Raw genomic sequence first — 23636 nt, 5'->3', positions numbered from 1 at the left:
GCCATATACATGCATGTCAGTGTGAACGCGCTTTCTCACATTAACAACCCAGTAAATCTTGGACGTGTGGTGCTTGGTGATGTAATATAGTTGATATTCTAATACATGATGCATGTTGCGTAGTAACCACACCTATCTTTGTTTTTTAGCACATTAGTTTGCATGACTGACTCTGGGCACAATGAATTAGCAGTTATTTTAAGACAACACCAACAGCCTAACTGTAAGTGTAACACTTATTCTTGAACTGTTTATGCACGACATAGGAGATCTACGTATTGTAGTACCATCATGCACACTCCAATTGTAGACACAAGCCACAAATAGTACCCATAACTGACAATTCATAAAGTTTCCGAACTACTATTTTACAGGTACTAATAGAAATAAAACACTCAAACAAGTTTTATATTTGTAGATTGCATCCTGACCTTTTTCTTATCAAGCATGATAGTAAAATAACATTGTATAAAGCATGATATCAACATCATAAACACTCCCTCACCTTGGGGTCAAGGCTAAAACAATGCCTTAGTCTTGGGTTGGAAGTGCTTATTTCCAAACCAAACGGTTTAGGGAACTCATTTTCGACATTTAGTGGACACTTTTATCTAAAGCGACTTACAGTTGTGACAGTATACAATCTAAGCAATTGATGGTTGCTCAAGGGCCCAACAGTGGCATCCTGGAAGTGGTGGGGCTTGACCCGGCAACCTTTTGATTACTAATCCAGTACCTTAACCTGTCCAAGTGATATTTTTGCATCGCTTCTAGTGTTTCTGGGTGGCACCAGACCTTGATGTGGAGGATATGAATAAGGAATATAATAAGGTGCATACTATTTTTACTGGTATTGCTTCTTTACCAGTGATCTATTGCCGTAATATAATCCAGAAATTTAATTGCACTCCACTGTAAACAAATCAGTGGAAAAGCAAACATGTTTTGTCATGTACTCCACAGATCATCAGCAGCTGATCAGAAGCTTTTTAAACTAACCTACCTGGCTGAGAGCATAACTCAGTAACTCACTGTTCCACCCTGAGCACTTTTTAAATGAACAATAATGGGAAAAATTAAGACCTGAAAGACTGGTGTCGAGCTGGGTGTGGACTAACACCTGGGTACTTCCTTTCAACCTGGCAGCTCAGGCTCTGTGCTTATTCTTATAAGTTTCTGCCAAACTGTTTCAGGTACAGGGATATTACTTGGATAAACATGGCACTGAATGAAAACCTGGGGAAGCACGGTAAGCATCGGGGATCTTACTCGGTCTTAAAGGAAGTGAGGAGGAAAGAAAGCTTTAAACGGAAGGGAAATAGTTAAATCTGTGATTTTTTTTTTTTTATGGTTCCAGCTTCATTGTGTGTGATTCACTTAGGTTTAAATGGCTGTGGGTTGAGGTGCGTTCAATAATTCTGACAGTTCGCAGGTAATAGGAGTTTTCGACCCAATATTTTTCCACATTTTCTGCTTATTTACAACCACTTAAATTATATTAAACTTAAATCCATTCAGTCTAACAAATGTATTTTAGTAACCTTTACATTATGTGAACCATTATACATCAGTAATACTCTGTAAAGTAAATACTATGCTGTCATTTTTTAAAACACTTATTCACAGTTCTTCTGCATTGTAATACTACGGCATTTGCAGCGGTCATGTGACTTCACAGTATCAGTAGTGGCTATTTGTCATGTTCCAATTGTGCATAATTTGCATTTAACCTATTTTATTTAAGCCAATCTAAGGTTCTTTAGCTTTTCTGGGTGTAAATGTCTAAATGTAGTTTGACTTGTTTCTCTAGTCAAAGGTAGAAGCATCAGTCAAAATCAATTTGCATATTATTCTGAGAAGTATGAAGTGTTCTCACCTCAAGTAATATTTAACTACCCTTGTGGGGGGGTGGCACGGTGGCTCAGTGGGTAGCACTGTCGCCTCACAGCAAGAAGGTCCTGGGTTCGATCCCCAGGCGGGGCGGTCCGGGTCCTTTCTGTGTGGGGCCTGCATGTTCTCCCCGTGTCCGCGTGGGTTTCCTCCAGGTGCTCCGGTTTCCTCCCACAGTCCAAAGACATGCAAGTGAGGTACACTGGAGACTCTAAATTGTCCATGAGTGTGTTCGATGTAAACTTGTGAAATGATGAACCTTGTGTAATGAGTAACTACCGTTCCTGTCATGAATGTAACCAAAGTGTAAAACATGACGTTAAAATCCTAATAAACAAACAAACAAATACTATTGTGGGATTGTTTAAAGGTAGTAATAGTTATAGAATTCTTATTAATGAACCATTTTGGTAATGATCAGGATAGAATCTCGTATTTATTCATTCAGTCATTGTCTGTTTTACCACCCGTGTTCATACGAGGATCTGTTTTGTGGATGTGGAGATCTGTATAGTCACACACCGATCTTCATCATTCTCGTTCTTTGTGCAGACGCTATGGATTAGCCAGCAGAGGTCGTAATTGCAGCAATTATGAGGAATCCCATCTGACATTTTCACCCTAGGATGAGCCAATCATTGTGTGTATAGGCGTCCAGGCTACTAATATTCAAGCGCACGGGTTTGAGATGTTAGCTCTGGTGTGCTAGTGGATTTTACCGCTGCACCACCCGAGCGCCTTTAGAATTTTAGGGGTAACTCACTCACCAATAGGACATTTAGAGAAGCCAGTTCATCCAATTGTTTGATGTGCTGCTTGTAGGGGGCTTTGTGTAGTTCTCTATTACCAACCAAAACATACAGAAGATAAATTGGGTGCTTAAAATTAAGAAAGTTAATTGAAGAGTGTATTTTGTGGGTCCCTGTTTGATTAAGGGCTATTTTCTACTAAACCCCTTACCAAATGACGGTGTCCAGGTTAGCCTAAACTAGATCCATTAATTAATTGTGTGGAATTGATTCTGAATCTTTGAGATCGACTCTTTATTCACAATATTGTACTGTGTAATAAACGAATCGACTCTTTTAATCGATTCTTAATCTTTGCGTTCAGGTTTGACCACTGTACTATACCGAGAGATGGCGCCCTTGTTTAACATGTTTAAGGGGAAAAAAATCTGGGTTAAAAAATTAAAAACACACCCACGGAAGTTTAAAGCAGTCAAAAAAAAGTGACACGTTTCAGAATCCAAAGTTGAAAACAACTAGTTTTTAGTCATTTAACTTGGAGAAATTGTTTCACATTACAACTGATTCAGTTTAACTCAGTTTAGGGTAAATAAATCAGGGAGTGTTTACATGCTCCTGGTGACTCTGTGGGAGGGTGTTTTGTAATTTGGAACACGCCTCACACTGAAGCAAACGTCATGGGTTTCTAGAGTCATTTTAGTTTTTGGTATACAGGAAAAAAGTTCAGTTATAAGTCTGTTAAAGGAGTGAGAGTCTATTAAAGCATGTCTGAAATAAAGCAGCCTGGTAATAAAGGGGATGGAGTCAAGGGAGCATCCCAAAATGGAAGAGGTGGGTGAATGCTTGTGCATTAATGTAACTCTGACTTTCTTGTATTTTTATTTTATTAGGTTATTTGATTATACATAAAGCTTTTATGTGTGTTTTAATCAAACTGATATACGAATAATCCAACAATGCATCTTTATGCAGTTTTTCACACTTAGTTTACAAACAGTCTAGGATTAATTTGCACTTACATTCGTTTAAGTGCAACCTACTTCAGTAACAACACTTTTATTACATATAAATACGCTTTTTAAAACTTTATTTGTTTTTGTTTTGCCTTAAAGTTTTTGTTTCTATGACGAAAGATGGAAAACCCGAATTTACTGTAAATCGGGCAGCACATGAAGGTACCTTGTTGTTGTAGTTCTAATTTCATGTGTTTAATGTTTGATCAGATTTACAGTACATACGACTTGCCAGTCTAGTTAGATATTATATTTACAGCTGAAACAGATTCTGCTTAGCCAACATACATGTGGGCACTGCAAGTAAATATGGGGAAACACCTTCATTTGATCTCTCCCTATGAAACCCGTCTGTCAGACAGTATGATCAATTCATGTGGTAAAGAGGAGCCACAAATAAAACATATTATTGTACTTTGTCACATGTGTATAGCTAGAATACCATTTAATTCATCCATATATTCATGTATTTATTTATTTTCTCAGACCACATTATCCTGTTCAGGGTTGCGGTGGGTCTGGTGCCAATTGGAGACTATCCTATGTTACACAATCTTTGGCAGGGTGCATTAATTTACTTCACACCTAGGTGCAATTTAGAGTAACCAGTTCACCTTATGCATGTCACCCACACACACTCCCCACAGACACAGTGAAGATCAAACCCAGGCCAACACACTCCTTCTTTGTTTCATCTGACAACAGGGCTGTGGTCCATAATACTTGTTCTTAGAAAGAAGAGGCTTCTAGCTGCAAGCCAATGGTGGTTCAAAACTCAATTGACTGTGAGCAGTGACCTATGTGTTTTCATTCATGGCAGACCTGTTTTTGAAGTAGTTCCTGGATTACATCTGATTTGCCAGACAAATTTTCTCTCCACACTAGGTGAACATTTTCTGCTTGGTCTTGGCAAAGACACTTAAGTACTTAAGGACGGTTGTTTGTACTGATGATCTTGGGACCTAAATGAGGCTTTTTAGTTATTATCCTTGTGTCTCAATGGGTGCTGTTGAACTGTTCTTAATTTGGGCACAGGGATGCCACCAGCTTTAGTAAAACCATGTCTTGATGGAATTCGCTTTATGCTCAGGGACTCAATAGGTGTGGCTGAAACACCAGAACTCAGAAGGTAGGATGAATGTCCTTATGGTTATAGCCATGAGCTGTGTTTCTAACTGTCCCAAATACCTTTGTTACCACAACATTGTGGTATTATTATTTGTTTTGTAAAGAGTACCACCCAACAGAGTGGCACGGTACAGGGAAAAAAGTCTCACCACATAATCCTGAATACCATGTCAGACAAGAAAGGACTCGGGTACTCTGGTGAATGCTGTGATTTTAGCGTTGGTGTATCAGGGAACCAAATACTGTCAGTTCCTCTAAATCCAGCTTTTCACTAAGCGGCATAAAATCTTCCTTGTTCACATTTCAGACGTTAAAACCAGAGGTGCTCAGAGGTTACGAGATTCAAATGCAATCCCTGTGTGTTAAAACTGCACCCACTGAAAAGTACATGGAACATACATGGTGGTTGCTTTCTGGTATTTTTGTTGTGTGAATGTTAAAGCCCTGAGGTTTTGCTAATACTGATACTAGTTTATTTCTTACATCACAGTCATCGTGACTGAGCCGACCTTCTATGAGCAGATTACACTGAATGTCAAAGGCATGATGGTTGTAGTGTTTACAATAGACTGAGTCAAGTGTTTTTGTTGATCATCTGTGTCTAGGCAGTTAACTTTTATTTACAGCGATGATATAAAAGTGGATCAGATCAAAACAGATCTTAGATCAGATCAGAGAAGATCAAAGATCAATTATCTTAAATACATTTGTGAATTTGTGAATCACACTAAAACTCCTGGTTTATATATGAATGAGTGAGTTTAATTTCTATTATGTCACTGCACAGGGGGGCAGCACGATGGCACAGTGGGTAGAGTGGGTAGTGTCCCTGCCGAACAGCTCCAGCGACCTCCTTCTCTGGTTGCCTCTGCTAGGTGCCCAGTGTTTAACGTTGGTTTTTCATATCAGTGAATCCCTCAGCTTCACAAACATGTTGTCTATAATGCTGATAAGAGGATGATGCCTGCTGATAGAAGAGATGATAACTGCTGATAGTTGTCTGATAAGTTCAGATCAGCTTTGGTCACCGGGTTATCATAATCGGCGAGGACTGGTTGCGTCCCAGATGTGTTTTTGTTTACTTGGTGTCATCTGACTAGCTGGTGCAGCTTTGCATGGTTGCAAATGTACTTTTAAATGAAGTTCAGTTCCAGACGGGACAAAAAGGTGAAGATGGTCCATGCTGTGTTATTTACATGGGTGATATTTAGGATCCGTGTTGCCATGATGTGTGCATATGTACCTTTACAAGGACTGTTTATGTAAATCTTGCTTTTGTCTATGCTCAGTTCTTTACATTTTTTTGGGAGTTATTAGAAGGCTTATAGCACGCCACCCCTGGTTCACTCACCACTGTTTAAACATTACACTCCACTTGAGGTTACTCCACCTTTCACTCACTGATATATTGATGCACATTTTTTTGATTTTTTGGAATTTTATGTGTTGTAAAAATGTGGTTACGGTCATGTGATACGTTTGTCATTTTGCTAAACCCTTCTAGATGACGGCGTCTCTTTTTCCACACAGAAAACACCAGATTTAAATGTAAAACACTGATTTGAGTTTGTACTATGTCACTACTAACATAGAGGATGGCACGATGGTACAGCATGAGCTAAATTTCCCATCCCATGAGGTGAATTTTAATATTGCTCCTAGGTATGATGGACTCGTGACCTGTCCAGGTTGTACTCTGGTCTCGTGCTTGGAGTTTCATGTTTATATGCTTGCTTAATATAAATAAATCTACAACAAGTCAGGCATTTTACTCACATGTGTTCTTGTGCACAATTCTGCAACATATTAAAATGAAACAGATTTATCCATCCACAAATCCTGTAAAATCCCTCTTTTTTGAAGTTAAAGTCGTCTTTTTACATTTACACTTGTGGCATTTAGCAGACGCTTTTATTCAAAGCGACTTACATTCATGACTAAATACAGTTTGAGTAATTAAGGGACAAGGGCAGCAGTGGGGCTTGAACCAGGAACCTCCTACATTTTACATTTTAGACACTTAGCAGACGCTTAAAAAAAACACCGTTAGACCCATCCTTCATTCCTCTTGATATTCATCCTTCATAAACACTCTCTCTTGCTGGAACGTGTAAAAAATCTGCAGTGTTGTGCTTGCGACCCCACCCCTGAGCCGGAGGACCCACTGAGGGGTAAAGTGTTACCACACAGAGATCCCCATTCAGATCTTCTACTCACCTCTGCAGCCAGAAACCACGATTTAATTATCGTTCCTGCGGTCACTTCTGAAACGGAGTCAGGAATGCAACGTTACAAGGTTTATGATTGTGAAACGGTCATACACTAACGTCATGCCACTCACACACACACACACACACACACACACACAACTTTGTAGTGCAGCAATAACATTTGTTTTTGGAGCTTGTGGTAGGAAAGACTTGCATGGGAAGACAATGATCCTAAAAAGGCATGCCGGGAATTTTTTTTTATGAGGCCGATTATGGAAAGTTTGATATCATCGCTGCTCAGATAGTTTCATCAACTATTACCAGTTTTATGACTGTGTGTTGTATTTCACAAACGGTTGTGATTGCTTTGCCTTTATTGTTACCACAAATCACCTCTCCCAGTATCAATACGCATAAATACTTTGATTTAAATTAGTTTACTTTCACTTCTCAAGGACAAAAACCTCTTTATAGCTTTGGGATTTAAATATTTTAGTATATTTTTTTTATTTTACTTATTGGACAAAAAGGTCTCTTAACAAGGTCAGGAAAAACCGAATTGTCACCCTATGCTGAAAAAAACAGTGTCCACTTACTAAAAACTATTTACTATGAATTATAAGCTCCTGGTTCACTGTCCATAGTTAAGCAAGCTTCTCATCACCAAGGGTTTAAAGGCTGCCATACAAGACAGAAGCCTTTGCCTTTGCCTTTCCCATTAAAGTGTGTAAACATTCGACTACCATTGTAATTATCACAGGGCGACAAGGTGGCTCGGTGGGTAGCACTGTAGCCTAACAGTAAGAAGGTCCTGGGTTTGATTCCCAAGCGGGGCGGTCCGGGTCCTTTCTGTACGGAGTTTGCATGTTCTCCCCATGTCTGCGTGGGTTTCCTCCGTGAGCTCCGGTTTCCTCCCACAGTCCAAAGACGTGCAGTCAGGTTAACTGGAGACACTGAATTGCTCTATAGTTTAAGTGAGTGAGTGAGTGAGTGAGTGAGTGTAATTATCACATGCTGCTGTGGTTGGTCTGTTCTTTTTTCATGGTTGTAAATCAGTTTTAATGTTCATGATTTATTTTCTGACTCCAGGCCTGGAGGGAGATGAGAACCTGAAGTTTCTGATGATAGGGGGTGAGCTGACCAAGATAAAGTCCAGCTCGTGGAAGAAGAAGCGCTACTACAAGCTGCTGGAAGATGGACACACCATGTGGTCGGAGTCCCGCAAGGGCTTCAGGAAAAACCAAACCTGTGAGCATTATTAATCAATTAATCCTTTTTTTTTTCAAGTGCACTGCATAGACTGTAGGATGTTGTTATTTTGCACCCTTTATAGGGCACATGTGAGGCTCATATGACACTATTAAAATGTTTTGGGGTGTGTGCCCCCCTTCCCAGTATGTAGAACGAAATGCTGTCCAGATCTTAATATTGTACTATTATACAGGTCAGTTGTAGCCTAGTGGATGAGATACTGGACTGGTTCAAGCCCCATAGCTGCCAGATTGCTACTGCTGGGCCCTCAAGCAAGGCCCTTAACCCTTCATTGCTTGGATTGTATACTGAAAAAGCACCACTAAGTTCTGTAGATGTAACTGTATCATTATAAATACACAAGTCTGTCTCTATTTGAATAGATATTAGATAACAGGATATGTTTAGTTGTTTAATGATGGATGGAGGAACATTTTAAGGAGGTTAAATCGTTGTCATTATGAACATGAAGCAAATCCACATCACAGCATGATGAGAGAGTAAAGTTTACATCATTCTGTAGCCTCGTGTCCCTTTGGCAGTAATGCTTAATCTAATATTGTAGGATTAGATCAGTTAAGCCGAACAGAATCCATCTTTCTAGTCTTTGTGTTGTGGAGAACCCCACAACGAGAGCAGCGCTGTGTGGGAAGAAAAACGCAGTCCAGATAACCTCCAGAGAGTGGGTGAGGTGAGGTGAAGCGAGGTTTTGAGGGGGGTGTTATTTAATGCGGTCGTTTGAAAATCGTTTCCTTACACAATGGCTGGCGCCCCGTCCACCTCAGCGCTTCCTCTCTGGCTCGGATCAGACCCGGTTTATCAGCGGGGTTGCTGATCACAGCTGGCTCCAGATGTGTGTGTACTCGTCATGCTATCTACATGGGAAACGGGTGTCCCTGTGATGATAGAGGGGATGAAACGCTGGGTACCGTGCACCTCGACTTTACTCCAATCTTAAGTTCTTTTCTCTGCTGGTGATTACTAGCATTTGCTGGACACATGAAGACAGTCTTAACTGTTTTGTTTTTGCTTGTCCAGTGTCATAGGGCCAGTGGGAATACCTGGTAATCTGTAGCTAGTTTAGAAAACAATAAAAAATTAGCCACCCATTTACCCCAAGAGCAGAGACAGTTATTGAGGTTAACTACAGCAGCCGATCAGTTTCCACCTAACGTTAGCAGGGGAGTCTGCCATGTTTTAATTTGTCAGCAATTAGCAGAATCATTAACCTTCCTCAGTTACGACTTCTGGTGTTGAACCCCCAGCCCTCCACCCCCCAGTGCATACATGAGAATAGAATTATGCACATCCTTGGACGTAACAGAATAATGAACAGTGTCTAAAACTCATTCAGAAAACAGCAGAGTTGTGCTTTTACATGCCAGTTCATGTAACAGGAAGTGGAGGTTTATTTTTTTATTATTTATTTTTTATTATTTTTTCCCCTTTTTCTCCCCCTTTAGTGCATCCAATTGTTGAATTTGCATCGTGCTTCCTCTCTGTCTATGCCGAACCCTGCCCTGACAGAGGAGATCGAAGCTAACCAACATCCCCTCCGAAACATGGGCAGCAGCCGGATGCATCTTTGCCACCCACACATCGATGAGTTTGGCGCCACCTAGCGTTGCATGCGGAGAGACACACCCTAAGGGCACTCTTCCTCATCACTTTTGTAGGTGCCTCTTAATCAGCCGGCAGAGGTCGTAATCGCATTCTGACAGAGAGAGACCCACCCCCTCCGGTCTCCAATCCCCCCCTCCCACCCGAACAACAGGCCAATCGTTGTTCATATAGCCGCCCAGCCTTCGACCGGCTGAAGGCAGAGCTGGATTCGAAACGACGCACTTTCGAAATCCAGCTCTGGTTGCAGCGCGTGTTTTTACCGCTGTGCCACCTGAGCGGCGGAAGTGGAGGTTTTTATGTCTTCCTGAATTGCTCATGCTGCCAAGTTTTCTCATGTACGGCTGTTTGATTCCTGACATTCAGATTGCAGTTTTTTATTTAGTTTGGATGTTGGAAAAGAACTGAGGGAATTGTTAAGCACTGGTACCTCAAATTCAAACAGGTTTTAGCTCTCACTGGGAACTTGAGGACCAACTTGAGATCATAATACAGGACAATGACCCAATGTCTTAAATGACATCTGATTTGCTCTGATAGACATGCCAAAATACAATAAACCAAACACACTGAAACTCTGTTTGGTATCTGCGATATGAAACAATAACTGGAAAAAAGGATTATAGTAATAAAACAGCTTTAAATGTTTCTTTTAGTCTTATCATAAGATGGCTTTAATTTTAAGGTGCATTCTATTAGAAAGCACAATAAGAACAATTCGAACATCAGTAACCTTTACATAAAATTACAATAAAGGCAAAAAAAAATATGTAAGCCAGCCCATAGGCAGCCCAATGACGAAAATAATGTAAATAAATAAAATACAATAAAAAAAAAACCCTATGGCCTCTTTAACACATCCATACACAATTCCATATTGACCCCTGAGTGTGGCTGCACTGGAGCACCTCAGCCTCTCGAGCTGAGCAATCCTCAACATTTCAGACAGGATTTTATACCTTTGAATTAACCGAGCTAGCGTGATACTCCCAACCAGCATGGTACCAAACCCAGACCTGAAAATCTGGTTTCTAAGTGTTCAGATTTCACTCACAGGCTCATCTGTACTGAACTAATGACAATAGTAGACTGGGTGTCATGCATGTGAAGGTGCTCACAGGCGTAATAGGTAATTGGATACATCCAAAAAAGGGGAAAAACATTTTTGTAAAAATAAAGAAACAAATACTAAATTGATGCCCCAACGTCTAGCTCTCACACAGCGTATGCATGGAGTGTTAACGGACCCCGCCCACCATCCCACACAGATTTGGGTTGTGTTTTAAAAGCCCTCTTTATGTATCACACTGAAAAGCTCGCACCGGGTCACCGAGTCCAACCCCAGACCTCAGACGTGTATAAAAGTCACCGCACCCTCAGTCCCTTTAAAGTGCTGGCATTTCAATATTCTCATTATGAACAGAGTAAAAGGAACAGACAAACAAAGCGTTGGGTTCAAGTTCAAGTCAAAAATCGAAATACATGAATTAGAATCGAAAAATGACTAACTGTACAGAATGAAAATTCTGTTTTGTTAGTTAATGTTGTGACATGACCTCCAGGTTCCTCTTTACTAGTTATGATGAGCTATAGCTGGTGTCATTGCCCGCTGATGGTGGATGATGTTCTTTAAACACAAATGTGCAATCTGAGGCAGTAAAACGAATTAAAACAACAAAATTAATCACTCGGTAGTGCAGTTGTTCGAGTCTCGGTGCTTCCACCGGCCTGGTCAAGTGCTTTTCTCTTTTTGTCCCTTTCTTCTGTGTGGATAAGATGCCAATGTAATCGGTTAAGGAACTCAGAGAGCATAGTGTGATCCTCCGTATGTGTTAAATCTTAATTAGGCTACTGGTTGGTGAAAAGAAGTGTGCAGCTTTATGCATGTCGGAGGAAGCGTGTGCTGGTCTGCAGCCATCCTTGATCAGCATATGTGTCGTGTATATATAGATATAGATAGATTATAGATGGATGGATGGATGGATGGATGGATAGATAGATAGATACAACTTTTTTGTCATTGCTCAGTACAAATAGCAGCTAATCTGGGATTAATACAATTATAACTATTTACATATGTGGTATTAGGTCTATATACGCAGTAATATATCCATAATAGTAATAATAATAATGAGGATATGTAAAATAAACTATACCAAGGGTCTTCATGGGTATATAAGTGTGCAGATATGTATGATATAGACAGTTAATGTAAACTGTAGGTGCAAATGATAATAAATAATTGTCCAGTGTGTAGTCCGGGGTGTTAGTAGTGTTAATAGTGTATGGGATGGGGTTCTGATAACTGTTGAAGTTGAAAGATTTAAATGAAAGAAAAATGAAAAATTCAAGGCACTATACGTTGCTTCTGGTGTATCTTAGTTTATCATTTTACTTCCATTTACTAGCGTCCTTTGTTTTGGTTAAGTTCATCATATAACCTGGTGTCTCGTCTGTATTGTATAGCTGTATATGTGTACAGCTGATTTTTTGGCATCCCCCAGCCTGTGTGAACAAAGATAACTGAAGGCTAAACACTGTTCTGCACATTAAGCTGCTGTACAATAGACCAGACATCAGACAGAAAGAGAATAAGCCTTTCAGCCTTTTCACGTCTGTTATCTTTACGTTAGTGTAAAGGCTAAACCAGCACAGGAATCAAACACCAACCCGTCGATCTGTTCCACTGTATCTACTGTGGAAAATAATCTCCACACTTTATAACTATTACCCTGAATAAAGTTCAACCAATAATCTAATACAAACAATCATAACATGCAGTTCAGATTTCATAAGAGCTGATTACAGCTCAGGTGGTGCAGCAGGTAAACGGTAGTTTCACAGCGGATAGGGCCTGGGTTCGATTTCCCGGGGCCCTTTCTGTGTAGTTTGCATGTTCTCCCTGTGTCCGCATGGGGTGTCCGTCAGGCTGATTGGAGCCACTAGAAATTATCCTAAGTGAGTGTATGTAAATGTGTGTGTGTGTGAAGTGTGCTGCCAAATTAGCCCTATTTACATGATAAGTCATAGTTGCAGAAAGCTTGGTTGGCACAAGCTTACTGCTACCGCAGAGATTTGAGGACCCAGGGTTTGAATCTCAGCGGTGCTATCGGCCAGACGGGCACCTGCATTGACATTGTTTGCATTATTTGGCCAAAAGAGCCTAGACATTGGGAGGTGCACTCTCAATGCAGGTTCCAAGCCAGAATAGAAATATGAGGGTTACATCAGGAAGGGCAACCGGTGGAAAACTGTGCCAAGTCTGAGATGTGGACCAGATTTGCTGTGGTAATAGTTATGTCATAGTTATAGTTTTGATTACTAACAAATAAGGAGGCCATCACACAAAGGTAAATGACATCCGATGTTCTAGTCCACATGAATACTAAAAAGAACAGTAGCAGAATTACAGGTCTGACCACAGCTCTGCTCTCTCGTCCACAGTCTCCCTGGACGACATCGACTCCGTCCGTCACGGCCGTCAATCAGAGACTCTGGAGAAGTACACGGACAGTTCGGTGGAGGACCTCTGCTTCTCCATCATCTTCAAAGGCAAGCGCAAACACATCGATCTGATGGCGCCCTCCAAGGACGACGCCAGGCAGTGGGTGGCAGGACTGGAGAAGGTCATCACGAACATGCACAACCTCAATTCACAACAGAAGAGCGAACAGTATCCTTTATAGGTCCGGATTCTCCTATTCAGCAGATGTTAGGGTGTAGTGTAATTACTATGAGTGACCGGTGAATCAGCTCTAATTAGATATCGAGGTACTTAAAGCCCTACTTAAATTTTCTGCATTTCCGGAGCGACTTACAGAAGTGCTTCCACAGTAAACATTTCCCTAGTCTAGTTTAAGTGGACACCAGTCCGAAAACACAAATCTGCTGAAGTAATAAAAGCGTTAATAGGTGTATGTTAGTTCTCAGCTTAAGGTGCTTAGTAAAGAGGTGATGAAGGTCATCTTTTGAGGACAGTGAATGACTCAGATGTTTCACCACTTGGGTTCTGGTACAGAAAAGAACCTTGATGCGTTTCTTCCCTGAGTTCTGGGTGGAGAATCAAGACGAGCGAGAGTAGTGGCTCGGAGGTTGCGTGATACAAAGCGGGGTGTGATGAGCAATAAATATTTACGTCATCTATTACAAAATTACTAGAAATGGAGTAAATCCTTTTGTTGGCTTGCACCAAGTATTCAGTCTCCACGTTTGCTGTATTTTTAAGGTCCAGGGAGGGTTTACATGCAACATATCAGGCAAAAATTGATTACCCTGGATCCGCTTTTATCTTTTGTAAAAACCAATGAAAAGAAACACCAAACAAGTCCCAGCAGATCGACTACATTTGTGTTACATTTAAAACGATGGGTTTTATTGTTTTTTGTTTTTCAATTCATCACATACCACCAATCTTCACCACACAATGTTCTGGAGCATCTTCCAAAAAGTGCTTCTGTTAGTGAAATTAACCTTACATCAGAGCCACAGCTGGATCATTACCTGCATGCGTAATGCTGACAAAGACAAGGACAACAGGATGACTTTTAAGGAGGTGAAGCATTTCCTGCGGCAGATCAACGTTGAGATGGACGACCTGTACGCCACCAGGCTATTTGAAGTAGGTAACATGAATACTCACTTACCGTACAGCTTTATAACATCTGTTAGGCCAAAAAATTCTATTGTGGTTTGTTGTTGTAGTTTTTAAATGATAAACACATTTAATATGTAAATACATGTTTGTGTTGGTTTTTGCTTACTGGTGGGGATTTATGATGTTTAAAACACATAAAATGCTGCACAGTAAAAAGAAAACCCATCATAGACACGTTTGTTAATGCTGTAAGATTGTAGATACTTTCTATTACCTGGTTCTTACATGAACTAATCAGACAAAACCAGAACTAACCAGCAAAATATCAGTGGTACAGTAATAGCCTTGTGGGTGGAGCTTTGTGTTATCCTCCGGCCCTCCAGATAAACTTTTACCACCTTAGTACCTTAATTTTTGCCACATAGGCTCTTAAAGTGTGAATAATAGGGCTTTAGTGCTTTACAGTGTTTTATTTTAATCTACATGAAGGTGGAGGCCTTTTTTCATGAGTTTTGACGTAAGATTCTCATAAATCACTTTGCTACACAAAAAAGAAAATGTGATTCTTATAAATGTTAGAAATACACTTTAAATAAAGAGTGATCGTAAAGAAAAGATCAGTTAGGAAGGTCCGTTAGCTATGCAGTGCTATTTTTTTTGAGTTGGGTGTCTCTGATATATGAGCTCTGGATGCAAAGCTGAGTAGAATTGTTGACTTTATGTGGGTTGGTGGTTTATTCTAAGGTTAAAGTGAAATTGGTGAATGTGGGAAGTAGTTTTGTCCTGGATAAAACATGCGTATATTTATATATAATAGCAGCAATAATAACACACAAAACTGGTTTGTGTGAGTCGCACATATAAAAAGTAGGTTTGTCATTGTAAATCACCACCGTTCACCACAGTGAATCGTTAAACAGGAGTGGACATGTTGCCGCTGTCACAATCCATGCAGTCAGAAAGAATGAGGAGCAGCCGGGGTTTGTATAGAGGAAATCATTCTAATAAAATAAAGCATGAAAGCATCATTCTATATGAGGTTTGACCTCAGGTGACCGTTTTGCTTCTCTTTGTGGCTAACATAATGCACTTGTCTTAGGATCTTCTTACAACCCAGGTTCTTAATCTTGGGAACAGATTTAGATGTGTTTTGTTTTACAAAATGTGTTACTGAACGGCCTCTCTCGTCCCTTCTTGCTTCTTTTATTAGCAATGCGACACGTCCAAGTCTGGCACCCTGGAGGGGGAGGAGATTAAGCATTTCTATGACCTGCTGACGCATCGTGTGGAGATCGAGACGATCTACAAAAAATACGCTCGTACCGACGGGCGGATGAGCGCCGCGGATCTCATGACCTTCCTGCAGCAGGAGCAGAGAGAGTCTGTAACTCAGGAGTACGTGCTGAGGATGATCGACGAACACGAACCGGACCAAACAGGTAACACCAACACTACTACTGGAATGTCAGTGGAGGTTTTTACATGTGTAGAACTTTCTCCTTTGGATGTAACCACTATGTAACCATAATTATGTAGATAATTTTTAAAATATTTCTTTATCAATTCAGCCCGACAACAGAAACAAATGAGCAGAGACGGCTTCCTGAGGTTCCTGACCAGTGTCAACGGTTCCATTTTTAACCCGGCCCACATTGGAATGTACCAGGACATGAGGCAGCCAATCAACCACTACTTCATCTCCTCCTCCCACAACACCTACCTCATGGAGGACCAGCTGAAAGGACCCAGCAGTACCGAGGCTTATATTAGGTGTTTATCTGTCTATTTTATCTGAATGTTAATCCATCAATCCCATCTGTCAGTCTGTCCATCCATTCACTCATTGTCTGTCTGACCATCCACCCATTTATCTATCTGTCTGTGTCTGTCCGATGTCCATCCAGCCAGTCAGCCACCCAACAATCCATCCATCCATCCATCCAACCATCCATCTACTCAATCCCCCACACAATCCCCCACTCAATTCCCCAACCCACCATCCATCTATCCATCCCTCCAACCAACCATCCATCCATTCATCCTTCCACTTGTTTGTCTGTCCATTCATCCCTCCATCCATCAATCTATTCATCCATTTATTTATCTGTCTGTGTCTGTCTGGCATCCATCCATTTATTTGTCTGCCTGTCTGTCCATTTGTCTTTCTGCCTGTCTGTTGATTCATCCATTCATCTGTGTCTGTCTGACGTCCATCCATCCATCCATCCATCTATCCATTCTTCCACTTGTTTGTCCGTCCATCCATCCATCCATCCATCCATCTACCCATTTGTCTGTTTGTCCATCCATTCTTTAATCTACCCATTTATCTGTCTGTGTATTTGTCTGTCTAACATCCATTCATCCATTCAACTATCCATTCATTTATCCACCGACTTAACAGTCTGTCTGTTTGAGTATCACACCATATATTCATCCATCCATCCATCCATCCATCCATCCAAACATGGTCATAACAGTCCTAAGCTCTTACTGAGGCGAACTCTTTGAAACCGAGTTATTGTGAACAGTCAGCAATCCCGTTTGTAATGAAGTAATTGTTATTGTGATGATTCATGGTTGTTGCTAAACATTTTCAGGGCGTTGGTGAAGAGCTGCCGCTGTGTGGAGCTGGACTGCTGGGATGGACCCAACGGAGAACCGGTCATCTTTCACGGCCATACACTGACGTCCAAAGTGCTCTTCAAGGACGTCATCAGGGTTATCAAGGAGTACGCCTTCAAAGTGAGTCCAGTCTGTCCTGGAAAACTCTAGAGCTCTAGAGCTAGATATGTTTAATTCTTTTCTAGTCAGTCATCTTATGGCTGATAGATAAAACAAACCCAAAAGCAAACGTTTGTTTTTTATTTTACATGTTACGGTTATGTGTTGTTTGTGTTTTTATTCTGGCAGACGTCCAAGTATCCAGTTATCCTCTCACTGGAGAATCACTGCACTCTGGAACAACAGAAACTCATGGCTCACCACATGACCTCCATCCTGGGGAATGCCCTTCTCACACGCCCTCTGGGAACTGAGATACCCACCCAACTGCCATCTCCAGAGGTCAGCCATGTTCTGAACCACCTTCCATATCTTTGTTCATGCTAAAAATGCAATTTGAAGTAAAAACAGGTACTAGAAGTGTGTAAAATAACCAAAAAGTTGAATATTTGTTTTCTCTCACTGTATACTGGATGGACTGGATGTATTGTGAATGCAGCTAGATGGCTTAGCTGGTAGAGTGGGTGGCACACAACAAATTGGTCTTTGGGCCCTGGGTTTGATTCTTGCCTCTGGTCCACCTTAACATGTGCTCACCATACCAGCATGCCAGCACCATAGACAAAATAATTGGGACACCCCTTCTAATTATTGAATTCTTGTGTTTCAGCCATTGCTAACATGTGTAATAATTCAGTTAAATAAAGGAAATTTTATGCTTTCAAGCTTGTGAGTTTATTAATGTGGTAGTATGCAGAAAAGCCCCACCCTGATGGCCAACTTCCCTCATACAGCTTCATAATATCCTTTTAAAGTTCCTATTTCCTTAAATTGACAAATTTAGGTTACAAGGCTCACTGAAAGCTGTGATTCATGATCACGTGTGCTGAGTTGTTGGAATATCTTGTTGCTATTTACTAAGAAAACAACAAAAGCACATTTTAAAAGACCCAAAGACATTATAAAACGTGCAGTAGGGTTGGTTTCACTTGGTTACTTTGTGGAATGTGTTTGCAGAAGGATTATGGGTGCTGCTGAGTGGAGTTTGGATGCATCTGAGTCTAATTAGGTTTAATACAGACTGTAATATTTTGAGTTTATTCGTCTTAGTGTGCAGAGCAGAGCTGCATCACGACTACCATAATTATCTGGCAGCGGTTTCAGTTCTGTTTTGTTCTGTCTTTTAGTGGAAAATAGTCTCGCATTCCTCCTGATTTCCCCCAGGGACCAGGGCGGGACAGGAATGCTTCTCTGGAAGACAAAAATGCTGCACTAAAAAACAGGAGAGAGAGCGAGGAGTGGGGTTTCCTACACCTCCATAGAGGCATAAGGAGATCTGGAAGGATTAATAGTCGTGCCTGTGACTCTGATTTGGAAGGCACAGTGCAGTTCACGTTTTTGTAAAAGATCTAGTATTGATCCTATCACATAGTAAACGGTATCAGATGTTCAAACAAACTTTAAGAAGACTCATAGATAAAACAAATCTTATGTGTTTTTTTCAGGTTTGCCAACTCAAGGAATTACAAACCAATCTTTAAATCTTTCATTAGATTTAGCTATTAGATCTGTGTTCGTGTAGAGCTATCTTTAACTACAGTTGTTTTTTGGTGTTGTTGTTGTAGTGTTTTCTTGCACAGTATTGAAAACTCTGCACGTCCAGGCATGTTTTACACACCATGGAACTGGTTTATCTGGTATGAAGAAACATCCAAGGCTACCTGCTAATCTTCTCAATGGAATCCTAATATAATAATAACAGAAATGTGATCAGTAGTAACATTTATCTAAATAAAGTGGAAAAGACCCTTTAAATCAAGGCTGACTTTGAAAACGTTTCAAGCTCATGTGGGATGCATGATCCTATGATAAAAGTTTGAATTGCCACGCATAGTAAAGACAAGTGTTCATCAGAGGCAGCAATTGTCCAAGGGTGGCACCGGGTGTGTTGTCATTCCTCTAGCTGTAACCATTTCTTACAATATCAGCACTGTACAAATTCTCATTGTCCATCTAGGCCATAAATAATGCCGAAAAACAATGGCAATGGTCAAGAAATATGTTAGCCATAGCCGTTTCTATACATTTAGTTTATGAACTTGAGTCAACATTTTTGTAGGTCACAAACAATGATAGACTCCCATTTTTTCATCATGAAGCAAACAATAAATATGTAAACTTTACTTTTCCACATATTTGGACGTATTACTGTTCTCAAATACACACACACAAGCTTGCAGATGCTCGTTATTACCCGTTATTAACTGGCATCATATAATTATTAATTAACTAATAAATAATTAAAAGGGAAAACAGCTGCCATTCCTGCCATCCAGAGTTTTTGAAGCTAGTAAGCTCCCATACACAGGATAGCTTAGGGCACCAAGGTTGGTACCTCCAAACTCTTTCCTGCTGTGCCATGGCTAAATATCTGCCAGCCCACTAACCCAGTGTACAACGAACAACAGCACAGAGCTCATCAAACATGAACTTCAGATCTCAGTAAATTGTGACCTGTGGTTTTGTGGTCTTATCATCTCAGTTGAAAATCTGCTATATTTTTACACTGTTTATATCTATTTTCATTTGCAGGAATTAAAGGGTAAAATCCTGGTGAAGGGCAAGCGTCTGGACAAACTGGACGCGACGTTCAACAACAACACGGAGGATGTGGACAGCGTGTCCGAAGAAGACGAAGCCGCAGATATCAAACCGAACGAGCAAAATAAACCCAAGGTGCCACATTAACACGCTCTGCTACTGAAATGAATGATTTGGTTTTTTTTCTTAGTTTTTTGAGCGGCATTTGCACAAGTGAATCCAGACGTATCCCACAAAACACACTCGCTGAGTTCCAGGCGATAGAGCGGCTTTGCATAAACAAATCTGAGGTGGTCTGGCTTGGGCTGGTATTAGCATAGAAAATCCCACCTGCTTATTAACCACAACTGTGTCTGTAAATTGTCACATGTGACTAAAAATAGTGAAATGTGTGTGTTTGTGTGTGTGTGTGTACGTTTTTAGAAGACGAAGATCAAGCTCGCTAAGGAGCTGTCTGACTTGGTGATCTACTGCAAGAGTGTCCACTTTAACAGCTTTGAACATTCACGAGATAAGCAGGTCTGCTATGAGATGGCGTCTTTTAAAGAAAGCAAAGCTAAAGCGCTGGCTGAGAATTCGGGTAATTCACACACTGCTTGTTTATTATTATATATGTATATTATTTTTTAACCCTGTTTTGACTGTGCCCTTGTGCACAAAGTAAGAAAAGATTCCTGACCTTAACATCAGCTTGAGGCTTTCTTGACCAACATCAGTACCCAACAATACAAACGCTTATTTGACTGCATGGCCACAAATTCCCACAAACTTGCTTCAAAGTCTTGAGAGAAGCCTTCTCAGAAGAGATCACACATAGGTCCTTCTATTTAAATACCATTTGTTTTTAAAATGAGATGTCAAACAAGCTCGTGGGTCAGGTGTCCAAACACTTTTGGCCATACAGTTTATGTACAAACCTTCATTTAGTGACCTTATTGGGCGCAATTTTAACATGGTAAACAAGCCCCTCTATGAGAGAAGTGATTTGTAATCATGTTTTTTTATCAGATTGACTCTTTAGTGAATTGTCCAAACATTTTTGGATATGAGTGGGCAGCAACCTGTCAGTTTCGACAAAAGAAGAGCAAAATTCTGCCCTAAAAAGCTGCCCACCTAAGGTGCTGGCTTTAGATTGCAAAAAGCTTCGAGATATTTCACCATCTACAGTGCATGATATCCAGAGGAATCTCTGTGTATCTTATTTGTCTCTGAACTGTTTATCAAATCTGTGCTTTATTTCTGCTCCACAGCAAATCCGTTCATCCATCACAACATGGACAAGCTGAGCAGAATTTACCCTGCCGGCTCCAGGACCGACTCGTCCAACTACAATCCGGTCACCATGTGGAACGCTGGCTGCCAAATCGGTAACGTTAACATCAATTACTTATTAGTTGTACACTAGAGTTGGGAGACTAATGCAGCTCTTCTGCTGGTCCGTACCAGATGCCATAGACCTTGTTGGCTTCTGGCAGTCGTGAGTCTGGACGCCCAGTACACTAAGGCTGGCGGTTCATGGTTTGTCCTCTGACCACTGTCAGAAAGTACTCAAGAAGCATCTTTTACGATTTCTGTAATACTGAACGTAATCCATTCAAGCCATCATGATTTAGCTCAAATGGCTGAGGTCTTCGGGTCTGTCCATGTCTGCTGCATTCAAAATGTGTCCCATAGGCTTTTTAAAAGGTTGTCATAATGTTTTGGCTCATTTATGTGGATGAAAAACTGACCATATAAATAAAAAAAATTTCTATGAGGTGGACATTCATTGCTCGTTAGCTACATTAACCTTGTAGCTCCAGCACAAAACCAAAGATGCAAAATTTGGAGACCAAGAAAATTTTTTCTGTTTGACCATTAATTAAAAAAATATAAATGCACAGCAGTTGATTGACAAAACATGTTAATATATTTTATATGAATCTTATATAACAGTGGCACTCAACTTCCAAACCCACTGTAAGGAGATGGATCTGAACCAAGGGCGCTTTATGCTCAACGAGAAATGCGGGTACATCCTGAAACCCAACTTCATGAGGGACCCTAATTCTCAGTTTAACCCCAACGCACTGACTGTGGGACCCTGGCACAAGAAGAAGAACCTTCACATAATGGTCTGTACCTTTATGTATGTGTAAATTAAATTGTATTATTTTTTAAGCATTTGAAGCATTTATTTCTATTTAGTTTGTAATGTAGGTGCACATTTATGCCTTGTTCCAGTACTTTGGTTTATCTCTACTAAAAAACAGAAGGTAGCTTGGCTGCTCTAAATGCACCCTAGTTGTAAAGTAGGTGGCTAAAGTGTGAGTGTGTGGTGCCATGCAGTGAACTGGCTATCTGTTCGAGTGTACCTGCTTTCACACGTTGTTTCTGTGTGACATTAGACCTACTGCAACTCTGATCAGAATAAAGTGGTTATTAAAACGGCATTAAAATGATGGTATTATGATAACAATCCAGAGAAATGTTTATCTGCCTTAAAGAGCGTCATTGCTCCAGTACAAACATCAATACTTCACAATATTTAGGGTCAGGGGAACATTGTGTGTGTTGTATTTTTGCCACAACAGAATCATCATCATCTCATTGTTTTGTTTCAGGTGATCTCAGCACAGCAGCTTCCCAAACTAAACAAGGATAAGCCCAAATCCATAGTAGACCCACTTGTGAAAGTGGAAATCTACGGAATTCCAGATGATCGAGCCGCTGTACAGACGCCCTACATTACCGACAATGGCAAGTTTAATTAAAATAAAAAAACTTAAATTACAATTTAAACACAAACATTTAATAAATGAATGATATATTTGTTTTGTCTCATATCTGCAGGGTTCAATCCGAGCTGGAATAAAAACTTCAAGTTTACTGTTCATGTGCCTGATCTGGCTCTAGTTCGCTTTGTAGTGGAGGATTATGATAGTGCTTCTTCTAATGACTTTATTGGACAGTACACGATCCCCGTCACCAGCATGCAAAACGGTAAGACCAGAATGTGAATCTAGGTGACCCATTTTTCATATACCACCCAGCATATACCACTTCCTACTGTTAAATCTTTCTATATGACCAAAGTATTCTGCATTAGTTACATTTATTTTTTCTAACAGTAGAAAGATTTAATAGTAGGATCCCTAAATATGGCTAAACTAACAACAACAAAAATAAATGTAACTAATGCAGAATACTTTGGTCATATGGAAAGATTTAACACGCCTTCTTTTTTATCAGGGTATCGGCATATTCCTCTGCTGACCAAAGGTGGAGACGTTATTCCTTCAGCACGACTGTTCGTTCACATCATGGCCCTGGACGCCTAACACATCTGAAGCAAACTAACACAGACAACGGATTGATTTTTCTTTCTGTGTAATTTATTATAGATATCTGTGCCAATACTTGGGAATAGATGGGAAATGGAGGTGGTGAGGAAATGGGCTGTTTTATTAATGAGTGAAGATTTCTTTGCTTTAGTGCTTTTGAATAACACAGACTGTGAGGGTCAGTGCCACATCTAAGGATCATGACAGGGTTTTAAATGTTTTTCTTTATTATACAGTATGGAAAATGTCCATATTTATTTAGTAGTTATTGTTAATTCTTTATAACACTAAATCATTACAGATTATTTTATTTTTGTGTAATAGAACATTAAAGTTTTAAAGAACCAGTGCTGCCTTTGCATGCTTTTTGAATGATCAAAATGTAAATTGTTTAATGGAGTTCTTGACCTAAAATTGAACGTACACCTAAACCTGGTGATTAGTACTTTAAGTTCCCTATTCTTCTTTAAGTCTTAGCATAACATATTCTGAATATGTTTGTATGTTATTAACAAGATGAAATGTAGAAAATA

At 40.2% G+C, this 23636-nt stretch overlaps 1 protein-coding gene across 1 annotated transcript; it reads left to right on the top strand.

Moving 5' to 3' along the window:
- The first annotated feature begins 3393 nt into the window (after positions 1-3393).
- plcd1a (phospholipase C, delta 1a) lies at positions 3394-23448 on the top strand. Its single transcript, XM_062985262.1, has 15 exons — positions 3394-3470; positions 8080-8238; positions 13306-13534; positions 14350-14479; positions 15666-15894; positions 16024-16225; positions 17056-17200; positions 17369-17521; positions 19772-19915; positions 20204-20360; positions 21031-21147; positions 21716-21894; positions 22384-22519; positions 22613-22762; positions 23012-23448. The coding sequence occupies exons 1-15, from the start codon at positions 3404-3406 to the stop codon at positions 23098-23100; spliced, it is 2286 nt and encodes a 761-aa protein (XP_062841332.1). The 5' UTR covers positions 3394-3403; the 3' UTR covers positions 23101-23448.
- The last annotated feature ends 188 nt before the right edge of the window (positions 23449-23636 follow it).

Source organism: Trichomycterus rosablanca, chromosome 23, assembly GCF_030014385.1.
Source record: "Trichomycterus rosablanca isolate fTriRos1 chromosome 23, fTriRos1.hap1, whole genome shotgun sequence".
NCBI classification, from domain to species: Eukaryota; Metazoa; Chordata; class Actinopteri; order Siluriformes; family Trichomycteridae; genus Trichomycterus; species Trichomycterus rosablanca.
The sequence above is the reverse complement of the archived record's forward strand: the minus strand, read 5'-3'. Positions and strand labels throughout refer to the sequence as shown.

Bases quoted from the DNA above. Each gene is read 5' to 3' on its own strand.
- plcd1a (XM_062985262.1), top strand. From the start codon at position 3,404: ATGTCTGAAATAAAGCAGCCTGGTAATAAAGGGGATGGAGTCAAGGGA. The intron at 3,471-8,079 runs GTGGGTGAATGC...TTCTGACTCCAG, and splicing joins AGCATCCCAAAATGGAAGAG to GCCTGGAGGGAGATGAGAAC. The intron at 21,895-22,383 runs GTCTGTACCTTT...GTTTTGTTTCAG, and splicing joins AGAAGAACCTTCACATAATG to GTGATCTCAGCACAGCAGCT.